Genomic DNA, 22,116 nt, shown 5'->3' on the forward strand with positions numbered 1-22,116 from the left:
AGTAGAATTATTTAAAAAAGCTACTTATGGTTGGTGGAAATAATTCAGAACCAATATAGCTTTTGAGTTTGCGGAATATACTAATGGCCAGCACAGTGTTGCCTATTGTATTTTTCTACTTTGGCTTCTCCTTCCATCTCCCATGATGGAAATTTCAGTTCACAGCTTAGGCTCAGTCACTTTAGTATTGTTTAATAAAATACAATCCACAACACAAAGCTCTAGACAATCTGCAAAAATATTTTGTAGACTTATAATCTAGCTGTAAATGGAATAGTTTCAACTATTGGCGCTCTAGTACCTGTTCTTTCTACTACATGAAATCTATTTCTACCCACACTGAAATTCCATAGTCAAAAGCACTGCTTGCCTTACTGCTCACATGGGTGCTAATTTGTCTTTTCCTAGTACACAAATTCTCCTAGAGATGTTTAGAAATCTGTTACGGGTCATTCAAGGTGGCAATACCTCCATGCAGGCAGAGATATCAACTACCTTCACTCTCCAAGAAGATAAAGGAACCATGTTTGCTCTGCATCTGTACAGCAGAACTTCAGTTCCAGAAGTTATTGATTCTCCAGTCCTTTAGGCAGTACTGGAGTAGTTCTCCAAATCCTTCCAGGCACCCCACATCACAAATGCAAATATAAGAAGCATTCATGCTCAGAAGAGAACCACCTTCTAACCACTCTGTTTCACATCAAAGTTGGTCCCAGATGCCAGAACTACATCAAGTGTTGTCCAGCCCTACAAATAACCCAACATCCTGGAGTAACTTCATTTGGGCTAACTTCTGAAAAAGATGTGGGGAGTTCTTGGAACCTCTGCATCTGTAGACAGATAGTTGCTTTCCATCCATCTAAGGAGAATGGAATCTAAAAGTTCTGAGAAAACTTGTTCCGAAAATCTCCCCACAAGGAGGTCCTTGGGGAGCCTAATGCTGACCTGGAGCTTTGTGCTCTCTCATTGTGCTTACATGTAAATCTGCTGATGCGAACGGCAAAATTTGGAAGCTTGTTATGCTCACATTTTGTGACTGTCTGTTAGAGGCACAGCATGCTTGCCAATATCTCCAAGAATGTAGCTTAGAAAAAACAGTCTAGTACACATACCAGACAGTAGGAGGGCAGAATGCATTTTATATTGCTTTCTTCAAAAGGGCCCCAGAACTCAAGGCTTGAAATGATTAAAAACAGCAGAGTGTGACAGCTGGGAGACTTTTCCTCCTGATGGAGATAGTTGGCTCAGGTTATGAATGTACTGAACATGTCCATTGAACAAAAATGAACACTAGAAAAATGAATACAAGCAGGTGATATAACTAGCTGCACAGTACAGATACAAATGAATCATAGAATGGCTTGGGTTCAAAGGGACCCCAAGGATCATCGAATTCCACCCCCCCCGCCGCAGGCAAGACCACCAATCTCCAGATCTGACACTAGACCAGATTGCCCAGAGCCCCATCCAACCCACTCTTGAACACTTCCAGGGATGGAGCACCCACAACCTCTTCAGGCAACCTGTTCGAGCATCTCACCACTTTCTCTGTGAAGAACTTCCTCCTGACATCTGAACCTTCTCCCTTTGAGCTTAAAACCATTCCCCCTTGTCCTATCACTGTCTATCCTTGCTAAAAGTTGATTCCTGTCACATTTATAATCCCCTTTAAATACTGGAAGGGTGCAATGAAGTCTCCTCACAGTCTTCTTTTCTCCAGGCTGAACAAGTCCAGATCCCTCAGCCTGTCTCTGTAGGGGAGGTGTTCCAGACCTCTGATCATCTTCATGGCACTCCTCTGGACCCTCTCCAACAGCTCCAGTGAAGCATGGTTGAAAACTGGAACTGCTGCTGACAGCTGCACAGAAAACCCACGTAATAGTTGCCATCTTTACTCTTGTCTGGAAGCAGCTACTAACAGCCTTGTTGGGTGCTTACTGTCAGAGGGCTGAAAGATGGCATGCCTTTGCATCAGTTCTAAGATATTCAGATTTCCTGTCATGATGAATATTCTTTATCAACTGCATCTTTTCAGCAGCAACAGGTTAAGAACAATTTTCCTAATGAAATGGGCCTAGAGAAATCCCTTGCCTGTAGGCAAAGACATAATTTTCTGCATCCTACCTGCAGCCTCAGATGAGTCATTTATTTTCCAAGGCATATTATTTTCTTAGTCCTGAACACAACTCTCACCTCCTGAATTGTAACTCAGTGTCACGGGCCCTTGTCAGGACTGTGACAAGGACTCTGAGACAGCGATTTCATTGCTGTATCCCATACCAGAGCATCCATTTGCATGAACTGCTATGCTACCAAAGACTTGTTGAAACAAAATACAAAGTACAAATGATAAGCATAACTCAGTGAGTAAGCTAGCAAAACCAAAAACCTGCTAAATGGCACTTTAGAAAAGTATAGATTGAACACAATTTCTTTTAGACATTGCAAAATCCAGATAAAGAACTCAATGCAATTAAAATTTGACCTGCGATTTGCTCAGGAAGTTGAGGTATTTGAACAAGCTCCTTTTCCTATACACTTGGTTATTTCTATCAACTCTAGACATAACTGCAGCTCCTGCAATGCCTACAGAACCTACGCTTTCCCTAGCCTCCTCCAGCTCCTCTGTACTTCATGTCCATGTTTCTGCATGCTGTTCTGACACTCCTCAGCCCCCACTATGCAAGGCAGTCCTTCACGCCCAGCACCTCTGTGATTGCCAGGCCCCAGCACTTCTTCATCAGCAGTTTTCCACAGCTAAATACTGAGCATGACCTCCCAGCTTTGTTTCCAGCCAGAGCCCAGGACATCTCTGTTCTTTCTCCTGTTATGTAAGTGGTGTTAAAAAATATCATGTAAGGCCATAAGCAGGCATAGCAGCTATGCTACTTTTCTCCCCAAGCTGGGGGCCTGGTTGCTGCACCCTGCCCAGCTGCGCAAGCATGGAGTGCTCTCCAGATGTTGGAGCACAGCCCAGCTGCTCATGTATCTCTGTCTGTTTCTAATTTTGGTCTCTTTGTTGTTTTGTAGGGGCTGCTGCTGGCTCCGAGTGATTGGTGTGGGTCCCAGAACATAAACAGATCTACTATCATTTCTGTCTCTGAGTTAGCTATCAACTGAGAGTGATGCTGGCAGGCACTTCAGCTGGCAGTCGCTCTGCTACAAAATCCCGCTGCTCTTGGTGAGGAACCCAGGAAAGCTGCATGGTGTGGGAGGCAGCTTTGTGCTACAGCAAGCGATCAGGATTGACCCCAGCATCTCCCAGAGCCTCGAGACAAATAGGAAATTTCCTCCAGCCAAAACCACACTGTCCCGTGGCCTCATCAGCCAGGAGATGTCACTCATGACCAAGGCTGCCACCCCCCCGCTCCCTTCTCACTTCGCAAGTAATGTTAAAAGAAACGAGGCAGCCAGCTGCTTGAAGAGATGCAATAAACAGAAGTAACACTGATTTAGGGAGAGATGCTGTGCATGGTCCACAGTCATTCTCAGTTCAGATAACCTCGCTGTGACCCAGCATCTCCACTAACTAAAATACAGTTCCAAGGTCTGGCTTAACACAGCAGCTAAAGGTGACATTTGCTCTTAGCTTTGGATGCTCACACTCAGCCTGTTACAGAAGGGCTGTGCTGCAATAACATTTCCACTGCACAAGTGCCACACTGACAAGTGACAACTCCCCACTCATCACTTTTCTGCTCTCAGTATACATTTGTGCAGCCAGAAACACTCTCATTTTCAGCCTCAATTTATTGCCAGTACATTCCCTTTGTCTTTGGTCCATCTCTGACTCAAAACTTCTGCAGCTCTCAAATGGCCTGGAATTTATTAACTTAAACCAATTCATAAACAACGATCTCTTTCAGATTTTGCCTTTCTGGCCTTCTCTGTCTACCTGAGCAGTTCAGCAGCTCTTCTCCATGTACAGAATTACCTGTTCTTTTCTCAAGCACTCCTGACCTGTTCTGCAGAAACGAGCCTTGCACAATTATGTGCCACTTACACTAGGAGACGCTGCATTCCCAGCCTAAATGAAGCAAAGTGGGGACCTCACACCAATGCTACCTCAGGCTCACCAATCACAGCCAGTGATGAGACATTCTGACATCACTCCTATGCCACCCCAACAAACCCACATTCAACTGCATTTAATTAAATTTGCCATACTTCATGCTCTAAGGAAAGGGAGTTCCAAGGCACTACCTGCCATCCTTGAGGCTCAGAATGATGTCATAGACTAAGACAGCATCACACTGAACTGTGCCCATCTGTTGCTCTTGCACTGATCACCCACGTCGCTGCATAGTCTGCTAGGAGCCTCCCAGCAATGGTTTCCCTGAGCAGTTTCCAGGGATGCTTGCTGCATGTTTGTGCAGTCGTACAGACCAGCTAAAGGGCATATATAGCCTGTGGAACTCCCTAACTCAAGCAAATCAGAGAGCTCGTGACGGCAGGGAGAGGGGATGGGAGCAATCAGTGCTGCTGTTCTGCCAAGGTGCATATAGGTTACATACATTATCCTCCTGCTGGGAGAAAATGAGCTTTTGTTAGTCATGAAATTTGTCATGCTGAAAGGCACACATGGCGAGGTTGATGAGGAATATTTTGCTGCAAAATGATGTAAACCACATGTGTCAGGAAGGCCTTTTATTGGGGCTGGTAAGAGGCTCAGGGTTGCCTTATTGATACAAGACCATATACATTATATGAACTGCTTTGGTTTGAGAGATTCTCCTTCAAAATATCAGGACAAGACATTGAACACTTTGAAGTTGGACTTCAAGCTTCAGACTAGCATTTGCATCACTTTTTGTAGCTATTATGTGGAACTGTATAGGGAGCTCTACTCCAAGTTTTAATTATTCTTTGCGTCTTAAGTACTAGCATGATAGCTGGCCCACACTGTGATGCTCTATACAGTTATAAATACACATTTAGTGGATTATAGTCTTCCAGATGAAGTGCCCATAAATGCTAACATATAAACACTGAAATTCCAGTGAAACCGATAATCCAAACAATATAGTATGCCTTTTTTCTTGGATGCTGTTTTTCAGATACACTTGCTATGAAACTGCACAGCCCTACCAATCTCAAGAGCTGGCAGACGTGTAGATATAGGCTACGCAACCAGGCAGAAAAGTTTAACCTTGTCTTGAACCTACAGATGCGTTAGCAAGCTGGGAGATGGAATAAAGAACGTGACTACTTGTGATAGCACCAAGTTGGGAGTTAAAAGCATGATGATAAATAGGACTGGAATATAAATAAATCTGGAAAATAGGGAATCCCCAGGGGAAACCACCAGCTCACTTCAGTAAGGACAAGAACAAATATTTGCTCTTGTTTGGAAAATAGGCGTCACACAAAGTCAGTATAGTGAACAAGTAGTTAAGCAGCACACACAGAGAAAACATTCTTGCAGCTGTAGCAGTTTGAAGTAATCCTTCCCTCCATCTAACCTGGGTAGAGCCTTATATGAAGTTCTATGCCCAAGTTTGGCCACTGCCTTTCAAGAAAGATGTACACTACTTGGAGAAGCTCCAGAAAAGAGCAAGATGGATAGATCTGAGATCTATAAACTTGACCTGTGAGGAAAGATTGAAGGCATTGGATTGTTTAGTTTAGAAAGAGATGAGCAAGGGAGACATTAATCATTTTCAGACAAACGAAAAGTAAAAGGAAAAGAATTTCAGCAAAGTCTGTGATAGATGTCAGGAAGCCAGATCTGACAGTGAGAATGGGTAAGCCATAGGGAAGGTGGTAAAATAGGATCCCACATGTACAAGCATTGCTTAGGATGGGGGCACCTCATCTTTTTGCTGCTTAACAAGTCACAGCTGGAGCATGACCTGGGGAAACTGCATGGGATGCTTTGGAGGAGCGCTGTGTTTCAGGGGAAAAAAAAATGAGGAAAAAAAAAAGTCATACCACATTCCTGGAGAGCTGGGGAGTGCTGTGAGAGCTGAGCAGTGCAGCAAGGGACAGAAACAAAGGAGCAGGCATCACACAGAGTCCTTCTCTCCCTGCCCACAGCTGCCTGCGCAGCTGGAAGTGGCCCCGAGGAGCTTTGTGCAGGTCAGTCCCACATCCCCTGTGCCAAAGGAGCCGTGTCAGAGAGTTAAGGGCAGCAGGCCCTGCCAACAAACACCCTTTTGCCCTGCACAGAAAGCACATCCTTGGCAGAGACCTTCCCACTGCAGCACATGCACAGCACAGCCTGCATGCAGCTTCCCAGCCCTGCTCCTTGCCATTATACCCCAGCCCCACCAAAACTTCCACAACTCTTTTCATTAAGTCATCTCTCTGTGGGAAAGCTTTCTGCTGGCTTGCATCCCAGTAGCTAGACAGAGATACTCAATATTCTCCAATACAACCAACAAGTGGCAAGATACTGCTGACACAATGACCTTTAGACAGTTAATTTCCACATTTATGTGATGTTTTATTAGGCTTCCAAGTCTGGACTCTCTTTATGATCTTTCCTTTAGGATTCACACATCAAAGAGGTTTTCAAATCAGAAGAAACAACTGTTAGCAATTACATCAGTTGTTACCAGATGACTTCTGGCATTAATTTGTGTTACTAGCCCATTAAGGCTATAATTTAACTGGAGAAGATCTATTGTCATTACCCACAAAGCTTGAAGTTTCATCAGAAAATATCCTGTGAATTCAAGCTTATCACGCAAGTTATTACTTAAATACACTTAGCTATCTAATTATGTAAAAGCATCTATTTTTCTTACAGGAAACAAAGCAGGCTCGAGCACTAACATCCTTTAGTTTTGTTTCCACCGATAGTTCCAATATACTGACTTGCAGTGGGACAGTATTGCTGCTAGACATCCTTTTGTGCTTAGTGCCCTTCAATTCTCTGCTGTTCTTAAGTGTCTGGCCATATTTTCTTCTTATGCCTCTTTTGACCACCTCCTACACTTTCTGTGTTTGAATATGCATTGATTGCAAACAGCTTCATTCTCCCCCCCCACCTCTAAATACATATCTTTCTCACTGACGCTATTTTCTTAAAATAGCATAACTTTCAACTGTTAGATTAAGGCTTCTGGGGAAGAGAATAAGTTATTAGGCTGTTTCTGATTTGCATTCCTTTTGATTATTTGAAATACTCAGTTGATTCAGCTCAAGTATTTTGACTTTGGAAAACCATTTCAAATTGCTACTAGACGTTATTCGTTAATGCAGACTAACTATGAATTACTTATTTAATAATACTCAACTATCAGAGCAATGTTTCTTTCTCTATCAGAATTAGGGTGTATCTTTCTCTTTGGCTGATAGCTCCCAGCTCAGCCCCACACCGCTACTGCTTACAAGTGTTTAACAGTTGGTGGTAAAGTAGTGGGACCATTACTTTAATAGGCAGATTGGTGATCGGAGGCACATCACCCACCCAGCACACCTCCCCTCCTCATGCTCCATCAGCCTCCCTGCATCAGCACGATGCAGAAGTTGCCATGACAAAAGAAAGGAAGCGGCCTTAAGGAGAATCATTTCCCACCCCAAAACCCACACTCGAGTGAGAAAGTTCAGCAACTTCCTAGAGAACAAAGTCTCAAACATTGCAAATACTGCTAAACCTCACCAGACTATGGCACAGAAACAACCACAGAGAAAATATGTCCAAACCTCTCAGTACCCACAGTGTGTTCTACACCATACCAAGTGTCAAAATATACCCTCCCAGTAGCCACCAGTTTCCCCATTTGCCCTCCCCACCAACAACCACTCCCGCCTTGCAGGGCTGAGGCTGCATCTCAGGAACGTTTTTCTCTGAATCACAGATTCCTGGGATTGCTTTGCACATCAAGCACCACTACCGCTTTTCAGGGGCTTACTTCCCCAGCTTCCAAAACAGTAACGTGGCACCAGGAGTGCACACAGACTGAGTGGCTGCCAGAGGAAAAGCAGAGCTTCTTGTGCATTTCAGCACAGCAAAACAAGCAGATTTTCTCCTAGTTTCACTTCCCATTCAGGATCAAAGGCTGTCGGGGACTGGCTGCAGAAGCACAAAGACCACTCCAGACTGACACAGTGTCAACAGAGCTGCTGGCAAAGGCAGTTTATGATGAGGCTGCATAGGCAAAAGGATGGATGCAGCTCACCTATGCATGGCATTTTGCCTGTACCTGGATCTCACCACTCCTTACAAGTATGATTTCCTTCACAGGTGTTTCTTCTTCCACAGGAGCATGTCTCAGACCTACAAGATACCCAGTGACCTTTTCCTACTCTAACATGCATATCACTCACTCAGCAGAGAAATTGGTAGTGACTTTCCCTTTGCAACTACCTCTAGCAGATGAAGTGAGAAGTGCTTTGCTACCAAGGCAGGGCAGCAGGCCTGATGTATTCTTTCAATAAACAAAGGTTAAGGTTGCACGCATAAAAGAGATTGCTTGCTAGTTAATCTCTTTCAGCTTTTCCCACTTACCTCCAGCTGTCAGCACTGCTATCTCCTTTCTTCATGGCAGAGCACAACACTGGGAACAGCTGGGGATAGTTTTTGTTTCCTGCTGAGGAATGCCTCCACTGCTTAGCCTTAGCGGAAAAATATACTGATTTCTCAGAGGTCAGCTTTAATAACTAAGATTCCCACAAACCATTGGGAGGATTCAGCTCATGATATTTGGCATGAATATCATGCTCTGTTCCTTATGCTGCTACTATTTCCATTTCAAATAGCAGGAAACAAATTGCCCTGTGGTATTTTTAGGGATAACCAACAGGAAGGAAACAGAGGACCAAAGCCTGTTGTAGGGCACAGACCTCAGCAAAATGTCTGAAAGTAATAAATAAATAAATATATATACCAGAGCCTCAGGGTTGCAAAAGCAGATTTGGGAAACATTAAGAGTTAAATATGGACCTAAATTTTCATGGTTAGAAGCCTTGCACTTAGCAATGCTTGGAGCCTCATGGAACAAAACAGCAAAGGAGTTTTGCCAGATAAATTGTCTGTGACAGGAGATTAGAAGTTTCCAAAGTTCAGATTATTTATTACCAGGATATACAGTGAATCTTGAGGAGAATCTGGCTCAGGAAAGGAAATCCATTTATAATCAAGCCATAGTCTGGGTTACAATTTGCACGTCTTCCTTATTTCATTCCTTATTATTGTCTCAAACAGTTATACAGACACAAAATGCTTTGGATAAGGCTGTGTGGACACACTGCAGTGATAACGAGGGGGTGACATTGTAAGAACGCACCCCCAGGACAAGTGCCCCTGTCTGCATGCTGCCTGTTGGGGCTGCACTGGAGGCATTAAACCAGGATCTTTGCTGAGTGATGCTGGCAGAGCCTGCCCCAGGGCAGAGGCTTATTTCCTCACATCTCCTGCAGGAACATGGGAGTTATAAAAGACTATTTATTAACAGCTCTGGGACAAAAGAGCAAGAAAGAAAACAAGACCATTTATAAATCAGCTAAGGAGCAAACTCGTGACTCTAACAGCCCCATTTGTAATTCCTTAAGTGTGGCTTGGAGCTGCCTTGGCTTCTCCTTAGGATGCCGAATCAGCATATCAGCTCTACTGGTGCAGTAAATAGCCAGATAAGGACAGAAGAGCTCAAAAGAAGAAAGCTTTAACTTACACTGTGACGAGATTTTTCTTGGCTTCCACTCCCATTTGGGAAAACTGATAGCGGTCAACTTTCTCACCACTAAAAACCAAGCAGTGACTCACATCTACATCCTGCAATCTAGGATATTTGCTTTCCTTTGGGACAAGGTAGAAGTAGGATGGAGAGAGAAGACTCATGCAAGAGCTGTCTCAAACAATACTATTCAGTACTTGTTGATCTTTCAGATTGTCCTGAACACTTTACCAGACTTTCTCCTTTGATAACATTTTTCAAGTGGAAAGAAGAATAACAAAACACTGTTATGTTTAGGAGTTACCCAGAACAGAGAAAAGCTGAGCTGAAGTTTCCAGCAATTATCAGTACAAATTCCCCAGAACAGATACGTAATGTACCATTTTTATTTTTATTTTTTTTTTTAAAATTGGCTGGGATAGGATTTCTACCATGTGGACTGAAAGCCATGTAAAAGCAGCAAGCAGTATATGAAAATGACGGAATATCCTAAAAAAACAGCATTAAAACCATGTCTACAACACCCATTGAGACAATTCCCAACAGTGGGCCACTACCTGTTCACCCTTTATACAAACACATCAGAAACCAACTTGGTTCATGTAGGAATGGTGAAGGCAAACATCTGTTGAGATGTTTCAGCTTTGCTCTTTCCATTACTGAAAATTTCTAGCATCTTTCCTTGTTCTCCTATTCCATCCAATATTTCTGCCAAATAATTTCCATCAGTTTCTCTCAGCCCAATATGGGCGTGAGTACATTTTTGAACCACTGATCATGTGGAGACAAACTTATTAAACTCTCCTGACTTTACTCAAAGTGACATCATAAACAAGTTATAAACAAACTAGTTTCACATCTTTTTGTAATTTAAGTATGGAGCAGTTTTTAACAGAGCAATGGTACAGAAGATTAATGTAGCAAAAGCACAAGTTCTCACAGAACAGAAAAAGGATGCGTGTTTTACAAAATCTTTTCACTCTTGCTCATTCCCTCCTCCACACTTGGTTCCCTCGTACTCGCACTTCAAGGTCTGGCAAAATTCCACACAACAGGGGACCAGGGTTCATAGATGCCATGTGTCCTCACTGCATCCCTTGGATTCTTCCTCGATGGCACCAACATCCTGTTGGGCAGGTCTTTTGCTAACACTCAGTGCAGTGAAATCTCTTTGCCTAGGGATCTTGCTAACTTCAACCCCAAGAACCCTTGGACAGCTGGTTGCCCAGGCTCTGCTAATTTTGATTATCTTTAATGCCTACAGTCTGCCGTCCTGATAGAAGAGAAAGAAGAGGTGCATATGGCAAGCTGCAACCTTGCTGCCATCTTGTTATTGGAGACAGGTTTTGTCCCAAGGAGCCATCCTTGTGGGGCCCTTATCAGCACACAGGCCTCCAGCTGACGAACTTGTGGGCCTTATCAGGGTGCAGACCACAGGGCTTGTCACAAAGACCAGCTTTGCCAGTATTTACCCAGCTTTACTGCACTTGGTCACAGTCAGGGTTATCAGTACACAGCACGCTTTTAGCCCTTGCTGTTGCTTTATTCAGCCCTGTAATACACATACATTATGCTTTGATCGGAACAATTTGTCTTTCTGCTTCTTCACCTGCACATCTGCCTTCTGCATGTTGTGCCGGGATCAGTGCTTTACCACACACCATCTCTGCAGCTGTGAAAAGGTCCGTTTGGTTTGGTTAGGTCTTGGGGATCCCAATAAAAGCAGAAAGAAAGAGGCAGATATCCAAAGCATCCAGTCAGGGCAGTGCTTAGCACACAGCTCTGTACTTGGACATCATTTGCCTCCTGCCCGGAGCACCCAGCGTGGCAGAAACAACGCAACCTATCCCTTAGGTGTTACGTCTCATTGGCAATGCTGGAGCTTCACACAGCAAGCAGCTCCCTGTGATGGTGCTGGGTGAGTCCGTGTCACTTCTGTCGCCCAGGCCTGGCAGTGTTCTGTCACCATGCTGACACAGCACGCATGGCACGAACATCAGCCTCCTCCATAAAGCTCCTGGTGACACAGGAAAGTTGCAGCTATCCTGCAGCAGGATCACAGGACTCACAAGGAGGCCTTTGTGCACAGACTTTTTCCCATGCCCATGTCACAGCCTTCTCTCAGCAGATCGACAGATAACACTGGAGCCAACCATCATTTCTCTGTCTGCTGAGGCTCAGCCTTCCCCTAACAACAAACCAAGGCTCCAGCACACTTCCTCCCACTGAGGCAGAGATCCCAGGGTCTAAGGCAGCAGCAGCACACACTTCAGCTACACCTACTCTAAAATTCATCTTCCACTGCTTTGGCGTGTTCTCTCTTGTTTTCTGCCAGACAAACAGCAACTAGGGCATTATTGGCCTAGTAAAGTACACACACATGACTCACACTATAAGATCTGTGTAGTTCTGCTGTTACTTTGAAAGTGTGAGAAAAACAAGAAATGTCATTGAGGCTAGAAGAAACATGAAGAAAAATAGAGGCAGCAGAGCCCCAATGCAGGAAAGAATTACTCCTGGATTTGTTCCCCACAGTCCAGCTTCAGGGATGGAGGCAGGAGAAGCCAGAGTAAGAGAGTCATTTACTACTTTACGTTGGCATTATGGACAACCTTACAGCAGTGCTGCTGCATTTTATGCAATTTCTGTGACATGCTAGCAAACCTAAGACTTACTGTTACACCACAACCAAAGTTCCAGAGATGTGGTTTGCAACGTATGACAATGTACATTTATGGTTGCAGTCTCTTGAGAAGTAAATGAGTAGAAAAGCCTCTCCAAGGTCCCTATTTATAGAAGGAATCTATTCCTAGCAAGGCTGATGGGATCCAGTTTGTAATCTTACAGCAACACAAAAAAGCCCTCTAATTGGTGGAGAAATTACTAGCCTCTAGAGCTGAGACACACTTTGTAACCTAAAAAGCAACAGTAAAATTACTGTGCCTAACAAGAAGTTCACAGCATGGGGCCAGGTTCTGTTGCAAACTATTTTTAAGATGAAGTACAAAAGCTTTGTTTCGCAGTTGGTTTAACTCATCTGCGAGCTCTGCCACAAAAAAAAAAAAAAAAAAAAAAAAAAAAGACACTATTCTGCCTCAGTCTGTCTTCTGCTAGTGTTATACCCTGTACAAGTGCAGACTTTTTAAAATATCCCACCAAGCTGCTCTTCAGATAGGCCCTGTTCTCTGGTCAGGCTGTTGCAGCCACATGTGTACTAACCAAGTCACAAGAGCAGTGTGGGAAAGGAGCAGAGTTCTGACTGCCCTGCTCAACTGGCTGGGTAGATAGCTTAACTCAATTCCATGTGTTACACTGTGTGATTTACTCCTCTTCAAACTTCTGATTCATTTCAAAATAAGACCTGACTTCTCTCTTGCTAATGACAGAAGAACTCCTAAACAACACTGCTGGAATTTTTTTTTTTGTTTTTTTTTGTTTTTGCCTTGTGATTTCCATGCCTTTCTGTCACAACAGTATTTCCAAGTCTTGTAAACAAAACATACTCATTTGCTTTATTAAAGATCCTTTCAGCTTCAGCTGGCTTTGTGTTTTGTACTCTCAGACAAAGCTAACAAACAGTAAGTTTCCTACACTGTTTCAGGAAGGCAAGGCTAAGTAGAAGCTGCACATCAACTTATTGGGCATATTTAACTCAAGGCAAATACTTCAAAAAGCACTCCTCACACACCTGCTGGAACCAGCAGGTAAAGGTTGAACTTGGCCAAGACAGGTATCTTCCCTGTCCCTCAGTTTTGGAGAAGTGTTCCCCCTTCTTACCACAGCCCAGAGAGGAGCAGGCAGAGGCTGCAGACACCTCTGCCCTCAGCTGCAGTCATTTAGTTAATATATAGAAACCGCAACAGTTCTCTCAGCAGACTGTGAAAAAACACTGTGAACTGAGGAACAGAAGTGGTTCATACATCCTCAGCTGCTGAGTCACCTTTTCCAGGCAGCAAGCAAAGCTCAGAGGCCAATTCTTACTTGAGCTCTGGCTGACAGATTGCAGGCAGATAGATAGTGCAAATAAAAAAAGATGACTTTCATTACTTTGTAAAAAAGAGTCCATTTTTCCTCCTTTCTGTTCCCCAAGAACAATCCAGCATTCCCCACCCTGCATGGTTAGGCAAAAGTTCTCAGGAGGATCAGAAGCAGAGGGAGAGCACATAACAAGCAAAGAGACATTGACTTCTATTTGTGCAAATTAAAAATGCTTTAGGAAAGGTTCAGGTGTCAGCCAGTACACCATTCAGCCACTATGAGGGTTATTTCGAGAGTAGCAGCCAGGTAGCATACAGCTAAATAAAAGCCATAGGGAGCACGGGACAGTGCAGGGCAGGCTGATGGGCATACATCTCCTACCAGAGACTTAATCACTGCTTACACAATACATTTATATTACAAAAGGAACCTGAAGGCAAACGGTGAAACAGAGATGCAGATGCTCCCGGGAAGCTCTTCCCAAGCTGGAAGGGACTAGCAAGAGCCCTAAAGGATTCATGCAAGAGTTAGAGCAGGTGGCAGATGCAATCTGCAGCATTGCTGGGGCTGGCAAAGCGCTGCACACAGTGACAAGTAACTTGCCTGCATTGCCCTCGGGCAGGGAGAGCAGCAGCTTACAGCCGGCACAGCAAGGGGCAGAGAGGAGTTGGGGCCCACGGAGGAGGCTGGGAAGACTATTTTTCCAGCCAAATTTGGAGCAGGGTGGCAAGTGCACAAGAGGACGCGAGTGGATGAATTTGCACAGCATGCACTTAGCTGACTTTGTTTCTTTCCATCTGGTCTCTCACACTTTTTCCCTTAATTCACTTCTTAATTTGTACTGCTAATGCAGTACTGTTTCAGAGCACAGGGCTGGTTTTATGTCATGCCTCGCCTTACAGTGAAACTCCCACAATAGCTTTGATCCAAGTGACTTTCACCCTTACCTCCTCCCCTCCTCCTGTTCTCTCACTTGGGCTGGTGTTGGCATTCAAGCCAGATAAGCTGAAAATTATTTCAGGGGGGAAAAAACAACAAAAAACAACAATGACAGCAACAACAACAAAAACAATAAACCAAGGCTAGAGCCAAGGATAAGCCTCTCTTTCATCACTGAAGCATAGACTTATGTCCAACTACACTGACCGCAGAAGCACAGCTTTGGGCTCTGATGCTCCCCACACAAGCGTATTGGAAGTGCCTGCTGTAACGCTTCAGCTATGCTCAGGGAAGCTTCTGCCAAGCTGAGAGAGAAAGACAGTTCTCACACTCACCTCACAAAAAGGTATGTAAACATAATTGAAGAAATGGTCCCATCTAACTCATCTTTCACAAAATCAACTGGGGCGTTGCTCTTATGAACATAATCCAGAATTTTTCAACTGTAGTTTGATTGCTTTCAAGCAGTGATAATCCTTTGTAGATTGTCTTGCCAACCAGTGTCATCTCAGCATCATTTAGTTCGCCCCCAAATTCAGCCTAAGCCCTTCTGTCTTAACCACAACCCAGTCCCTTTGAGCAGATACTGCTGAAAGAACCTGGCTCCTATCTCAAACCACTTCAAGTCAAATAAAGCTCAGCAGTACATAGCCAGTGAGCACAAGTGTTAGTAAAAAGGGAATGTTAACTGCAAAGTCAGGTTCACTTGTTGCTCTCAAACCAGAAGGTGCCAAAGGTACAAAGATGTCCGAGGAAAAGAAGGAATGTGACCAAACATGGTATTTTTGCACCATATTAAGCCAGTTAAACAACTCGGGAAAGGCCAAAGACTGTCACTTACAGTTTCTATGATCTTCCCCTTTCAGTTGTTCAGCCTCTTAAATTTATTCTTCAAAAAATTCCTTGAATGTTTTCTACATGTTTCTGGTAAACACTACTTAAGAGGCGAACATAGGTTTACTTGGCTACAGGAAGGTTGCCTAGAGAATAACTTTTTCCTGTCTACCATGCAATGCAGCCATGCTTATGATAAAGTAAATAAAATGTGAGTTAGGGCTATCACATACAAATATGTATGTATACCAACATGCCTTAGCATTTTTTTTTCCAAGGCGAAATTGCCTGGAAATCGTTCTAGTCCATTCAGTATTTGAATGTCCAGCTTTCTTCCCAAAGTTACATTAGCTGTGCTTTTACAAGCTGGCTTAAAGCCTATTATTTGCTCTTTATGTTTCCAACCACTCTTGGCTTCCTTAGACTTTTTCCTCTGACTTAATTGGTATTTGTACTGCTCCTCCTAGCATTGAAAAACTCCATCTGTAAATCGGAATGATTTTTTAAATGTTTTTTAGATCATTATTGAAAATATCTATTGCCATCAGACCTGTTGCAGAATACCGCTGGAAGCACAGCTGTTGAATCATGATTTCCTTTGATAACTATTTTTGAGGTCTGCTGTTAATCAGGTTTTAATCCATTAGTTCATTCTTTCCTGGAGAATCACAAAGACACTTTTGTAATCAGAAAAAAAAAAAAAAAAAATTAAAAAAAATCAGAAACGCATCTATTGCTGTGGAGGCAGATTTCTATTTACTATTTGCAATCACATTTGCTGTCTCAGAAAAATAAAGCAATCGCAAATAATATATTGGAAAACAGATCAGATAAAGAACTGCTTGCCTTCTTAGCTCTACGCTCATCCACCCTGTGGCTATCAAATGCTGGACAGGAAGATTTCCATTTCCCCTTCTGTGACTTGGTTCCCAACCATCTGGGAAGTCAGGCCTTAGGGATTCCCTTAGCTTACAGCCCAGATTTACTGAATATTCACTTGATTTTTAAGAACATTTCTTTTCCTAAAAATTCTGTAAGCCTCCAACTTCAATTAAAGAAATTCTGAAGAGGATGCTAATAACAATAATATATATAAGACAAAATGGAGCCTGTTTTTTCCAAATGAGAATCATGCCAGGCTTTCTTGATATCTATTTCCTAAGTCAGCTGGCTTTGTACAGAAAAAAAGATTTCAAGAAAGAAAGTCTTGGAATACTATGGTACTTGCAAGAGTACTTGGGAGTGCTTTCCTCTCTGTAAACAGATTCACCAGCCACTGTGTTTCAAACCAAAGGGAATACAATCCTACTCTTGTAAGTAGGACTATCTCCATTTTAGGACACAGATTAATATCATTGCTTGAAGGAACCACACGAACTTACAAGTTTGCTCCCATCTGGGATGAGCAATTTCCTATCTGGTTCTTTAGTTCCTGTTATTTTTGACAGCATTATCCATTTCTATAATAACATTATTCTGAAGGCCTTTCTGGGAAGTTTCATACTCCATAACCAACCATTAAGACTTGATCAGACAGGAGGATTCTCCAACAGCTTACCACTGATGTTAAAATAAATAGATAACAGTTCCCTAGGATATTCCATCTTTCCCACTGTCAGTGATCTCACTAATGTTTGTTGAAAATTAGCATCAATGAGCATAAATATTCTAAACAGTTGGAGCATTTAATCTCAAATTGTTATAAAACTTTATTTCCCCCACGAATCTTAATCTAACAAAACAAGCTACTTAGTTATAACACTACATAAAATGTTCCTTTATACCAAAATTCATTCTTCTTCAAAATGTGGGAAAACATTTAACAGAAACTATTGTGCTTTTTTTTCCTGCATCATCTTTACAATCTTACCCTTTCTACTTCCAAAATGATTATGGGGTTGCTACATACCCATTATCTTGTTTCTACAACACAGAACACTTCCTTTGAATTGTGCTGGTTCCTACTAACTTAATTTAGAGAAAGTGCCAACATGTCAGGGAAAAATCTAATCTCCCACAATTCACAGCCAGTACGTGGTATCACGTGTTCTCCATTTCCTCTCTTCACTTTGTATTTACTTGTTTCAACTTCTGTTTGCCTCCTTCAGTGCCCCCACAGAGCTGGCCAAAGTCATCCTCATTTTTGTTTCTGGAGTGCTATTCAGTTCATATTCTTTGAACTTGCAGCCATTATTGACATTCCTTTACATTCTTTCCCTCGGCTCTTAATTTACACTGCTCCATGCTGGAACAATCATCGGTCCATAGAGAGCAGTCACCTGACAGCAGCAATTAAGTCATCATCTCTATAAGCTGTTCTGAAAGTAATGCCTCCTATTTCATTACGTTGGCCTACCACATCAGAGGAGGATGTTGGTGATGTGTCAGTAGAGGTTGAAACTTCTCACCATTTGTGTGACAGATGGCAGCAGAAGGGGAGTCTGACACAATGCTGTCTGATATGGAGAAGCATACTGAATTCCTCCATGCAGAAAAAATGGCACCCATTGATATTCATTGACCACTGCTGAACGTTTATGCAGATCAAACAGTGGATGTGAGCACAGTGAGGTGGTGGGAGGTGTGTTTCAGCAGTGGCAACAGACAGCAAGGTGAAAGACAAGCCGTGTTCCAGATGGCTATGCAGATGTTTCCTAGCCTGGCATGCAGACTATTGGTCATGGCTGGCAAAAATGCATCGCTAATGGTGGTGACTATGTTGCAAATTAGTGTTTTTTAGCCGAACATCTGCTTTATCAAATAGTGTTATTGTGCTCTTTGTTGTAGTTTCCATGGAAATAAATAGGAGGCATTATTTTTGGAACAATTTCCGTAGAATTCTACAACAGTTACTACCTCTTGCTCAGTTCAGTACCTTCTATGATTCTACTAATTTTAGATCGACTGAACTTCACTGCTGCCTGCATGATATCAGTGCCATATTTTCCCCAGACTGAAGGTCCCCACAGTAACATTTGTTTATTTATTTATTGACTGTTACACCTCGTGCACAAGAAGTTATTCATGCTGACCACTGATACAATCTGTTGCTCTGTAGCACCCCAAGGAGAATTTCTTCCTTGGCCATGCTAGCATACTGACCCACATTTCAATGCAGAGCTGACAGTATCTGTATTAAACGTATGGGTTTCCTTCAGATGAGGAGTAGCGTTTCAAGCCTGTTACAGCCCCTATACACAAAACAGGCAGAAAACAGGTCTACCTTCACTCCTGACTGCACAGATTAATGAGCTAACCTCCCACTTCCACCAGCCTATGCTTTACAACTTGAAGTGCATTAAACTGAGAAAACATTTCTTCCACTCAAAAAACAATTAATTGCAGCCTGTGACATTCAAAACACGGAGAGGACTAGTTGGCCTTTTTATTTATTTATAAAAACTGAATCATCTTTTGATTCTCTGCTGTAACACTGATGAGAGCCTTCTGGACAAGAAGCTATCAAAGTAGTGCAAACTGCTGCCCCTAAGCATCTAGCTCAGCTCAGTAGCTAAGTTTCTGCCCAGATCCTTATCCGTTTGCTACTTGCCTGCATGTCTGTGCTTCGGCTTTGTTTTAAAAGCCCCACACAAAGAGCCCCGTGCTGTCAGCAGTACAGAAAGACAGCCCGTGCTGCAGAAGTTGCTGTAAATAGTGTAAGCCATCCAGATAGACAAAAGCAAATTTTAAGCTAGAAAATGTTTCTGCCAAACGTTAAGTGCCACTAGCGCTGCTATGCTTCATGCTACGAGCAACAAAGCGGCTGATTACAAAAGGCAAGCCCTGGGACAAGAGTTCAAATCAATAACTATGCAATAAGCATCTTCAGCTAACCGCTGCCTGGGGCTGCAGTAAGGCGAGAAGGCTTCTCGGAGGGGAATCCTCCTCTTCCTCCCTCTCCCGAGCCGGTTCTCGCTCTGAGCCCGAGCCCAGAGAGCCCCCAGCACAGCACAGCGATTCTCCCCACCTCCGAGCTAGCGCCTTCCACCACCTTTAGGCTTTTTCTGGCTTCCAGCGCCCTTCCCCGCGCCGCGAAGCTCGCCGCGAGCAGCGCCAGGCTGCACCAGGGAGCCCCCGCCGGCCCCGCCGCCTCTTCCCCCGCAGCGCCAGGAAGGGAATCCTCCGCACTGACGGAGCCAAACTTCTGCAAAGCGCAGGAACGCGCTGCTCGGCTGTGCCTCCGGGGGTCCCCCGCCCGCCCACAGCCAGCCCGGAGGACCCCGCGCAGCCTCCGGGGCAGGAGGGAGGGAAGGCAAGCAGGCGGGGACGCCGCAGCCCGCTCTCGGCTGGTAAACGTGCACGAGCTCGTTGAGCACAGCCTCCTCCAGCGCGATGCCGGCACGGAGCTGCCTGCCTCCCGCAGCGCCGCTTCCAGCGCCCACAGGACGCTCCGTCCTTACCCTTTGGCTCGTCCATCAGTGCCGGTGCTCGCTCCCTCCTCCCTGTCTCTCTCTTTCCCTCTTCCTTTCTCAGCCTCTACCGGCTCTGAGCCGCCTTAGCGAGAGGTGCTCATGTGAAAATGGGCGCTACAGTGGTCCATAGCAGTGGGAGGGGTTAGTTTACACGGCACAATCTCTCTGACTCGGAGGCTGATCTCCCGCTCTCCTCACAGCGGGGGTTTCCTCGCAGCCACCTCGCTATCGCTGCCGCGGGGTCTCCCGCCGGTCAGAGGGTCCCGATGGTGCCTACCTGCGGGGGCTGCGCTCTGAAGCAGGATCGCATCGCTGGCTCCGAGAGGGGATGAGGTCATTTTGGCTGCCGAAAGAAAGCGTTATGTCAGTCTTTCAGGTCATGGAGCACTGAGCAGATTTTGCTTTGTAGAAGTGAAGTGCACGAAGAGAACCGTCCCGTGCTGAGAGACCCACCTTTGAGTGTGAGCTTGCAGCAAGAGGAGACTTGCAATAGTTCCTAGTCACCTGCTGTGCCTGCACCTTAGAAAGAGCTCACACCTCTACGCATACCCTGGGGAGCTTCAGTAAGGAGCCAGTTATCAGTCACCTGCTGGGAAGCCTCAAGGGACCCCACCGACCTGCTGCCCACCTCTTGCCCAAATGAAAAACATGGGCTGGCACCAGATAGGTCTCAGCTCCTCTTGTTTAGGTCATTTCCCGACAACCCACCTTGGGTCCCCAACCCCACTTTGGGCATAACAGCCTCTCATGCCAAAGGGAGTTGCCATCTGCCTCAGCTGCCCCTGCTTTTTCACTTCCTCCTCAAGGAATGGCAGCTCCCCAAGGCTCTTCCTGTCCTTGTGTGTTTCCCTGCTGACTGCTCAGAGGGTACAGGCATCAGGGCATAGTCCACCACTACCACTGTGCCTTTACTGGTTCCTGCTCCTCTGGAGCATTGCTTTGACTGACTCTCCTTCCTGCTCCTTGGCTGTGGCATGTGGACATGCTGCCCTACCCAGCTGCCCACCACCAGCTTCTAGAGAGCTTCTTCTGAGAGGAGAGACAGGAGGTGCTGGGCCCTGCAGGCTGCTGCTGGGGCTTGGAGAGCTGCGGATGGGCACAGACCTTCACAGCCCCTCTAATCCTCTTGCCTTTGGGCTGCTTTCTGACTGCAGGCCACAAGCTAGCAGTAAGGAACAGCAGGCTCTGTGCCAGTCATTTTCATTAAGAAAACAACACAAGAAAGCAGTCCTAGAGTCAGGCATTTGTGCTCAGATAAGTTTGCAGACAGTGTGAGGAGGAAGCTTGAAAACAGAAATAAAAAAGAGGAAACCAAGAGATCAGGATGTAATTTCTACACATCTTGAGCAGGGGTTAAGTATAGCAAAGCAAGAGATGAGTGCCACTCTTCTGTTCCTCTGTCATAACACAAGTATCCTGTGCAATTCTGGAGGAACAAAACACATCTTAAATACCCATCTTCTTCCCAGCCACACTAAGATCTTAGTCTTAGTTATCTCTACATTTAAACAAGCGTATGTATCTAAAAACACTGAATATCTTCATAGATGTCTCAAGTTTGCTGTATTAAAGATGAGCTATACTGCCTTTGGGACTCAGAAGGAGTAAAAGTGAGCTCTGGGACACTTTGGCTCAGTTTCCAGCAGGAAACAGAAGGAACCATCACTAACACTGGAATCCCATTTTAGGATGGGAGAACAACACAACCATAGGAAAGAAAAATCAGAGGCCTGGGAACAGATGTGCCAGCATTAGAAAGACAAGTAGCTTGTTTCTGCAGAAAGAACTGTTATGAAAAGATCTAAAATACTTCAGGCAGTCCCATCACCACTCAAGAACAGCACTCAAGTCCTTGTGCTTGTTTGCTTAGCCCTGGGGTATATATTTAGATGACAACATCCAAATGTTTTAGGAAGAGAGGAATGGCAGCTTCAAGAAAATCTGTGTAAACACTGGCCTTAACAGAGTTTGGCTGAACACCCCTCTGCTTTCCCAGACTTCTAGTGTTGGTGTGCTGGTTCAACTCAGCACCAGCAGCTAAAGCAGCAGCCCTGGGAAGGAACACAGAAGGTACACAGCCCTCCACTCCCAGTATCTGTGAGTCAGACAGATAAGTAGTAAAGGTCTCCAGAAATACAGGAATGCTTTAAATTGGTGGGACCAGAGGGAGCAGAATTCCTTACAAAGAGAGGCCATTTTGAGTGATTCAGGTGGCTTCCATTTGGAAAGAAAGGCAGAGAAGAGGGACAGAAAGGCAAACAGCCAAAAACACTGCATGTGCCAACAGGTATGTCCTTCCTTATCCCTCTCTGCTTTGAGACTTCTTGGCCCGC

The 22,116-nt window shown here is 44.5% G+C and overlaps 1 protein-coding gene across 8 annotated transcripts in view; it reads right to left on the reverse strand.

Moving 5' to 3' along the window:
• Positions 1–22,116, reverse strand: part of ENTPD1 (ectonucleoside triphosphate diphosphohydrolase 1) — a 49,150-nt gene that overhangs the window by 10,875 nt on the left and 16,159 nt on the right. For 2 of the 8 annotated variants that reach the window (XM_052677822.1, XM_052677824.1), the window contains one exon: positions 20,061–20,126. In XM_052677822.1, the coding sequence (XP_052533782.1) occupies positions 20,061–20,126 (66 nt within the window). Of the gene's footprint in view, positions 1–1,112; positions 1,153–8,455; positions 8,642–10,639; positions 10,933–19,338; positions 19,466–19,771; positions 19,976–20,060; positions 20,127–20,491; positions 20,535–22,116 lie in introns of those variants that run through there. The other 6 variants (XM_052677823.1, XM_052677827.1, XM_052677828.1 and 3 more) reach the window with 6 other exon arrangements.

The sequence above is a fragment of the Tympanuchus pallidicinctus genome, unplaced genomic scaffold (genome assembly GCF_026119805.1).
Source record: "Tympanuchus pallidicinctus isolate F22 unplaced genomic scaffold, pur_lepc_1.0 scaffold16, whole genome shotgun sequence".
NCBI lineage: Eukaryota > Metazoa > Chordata > Aves > Galliformes > Phasianidae > Tympanuchus > Tympanuchus pallidicinctus.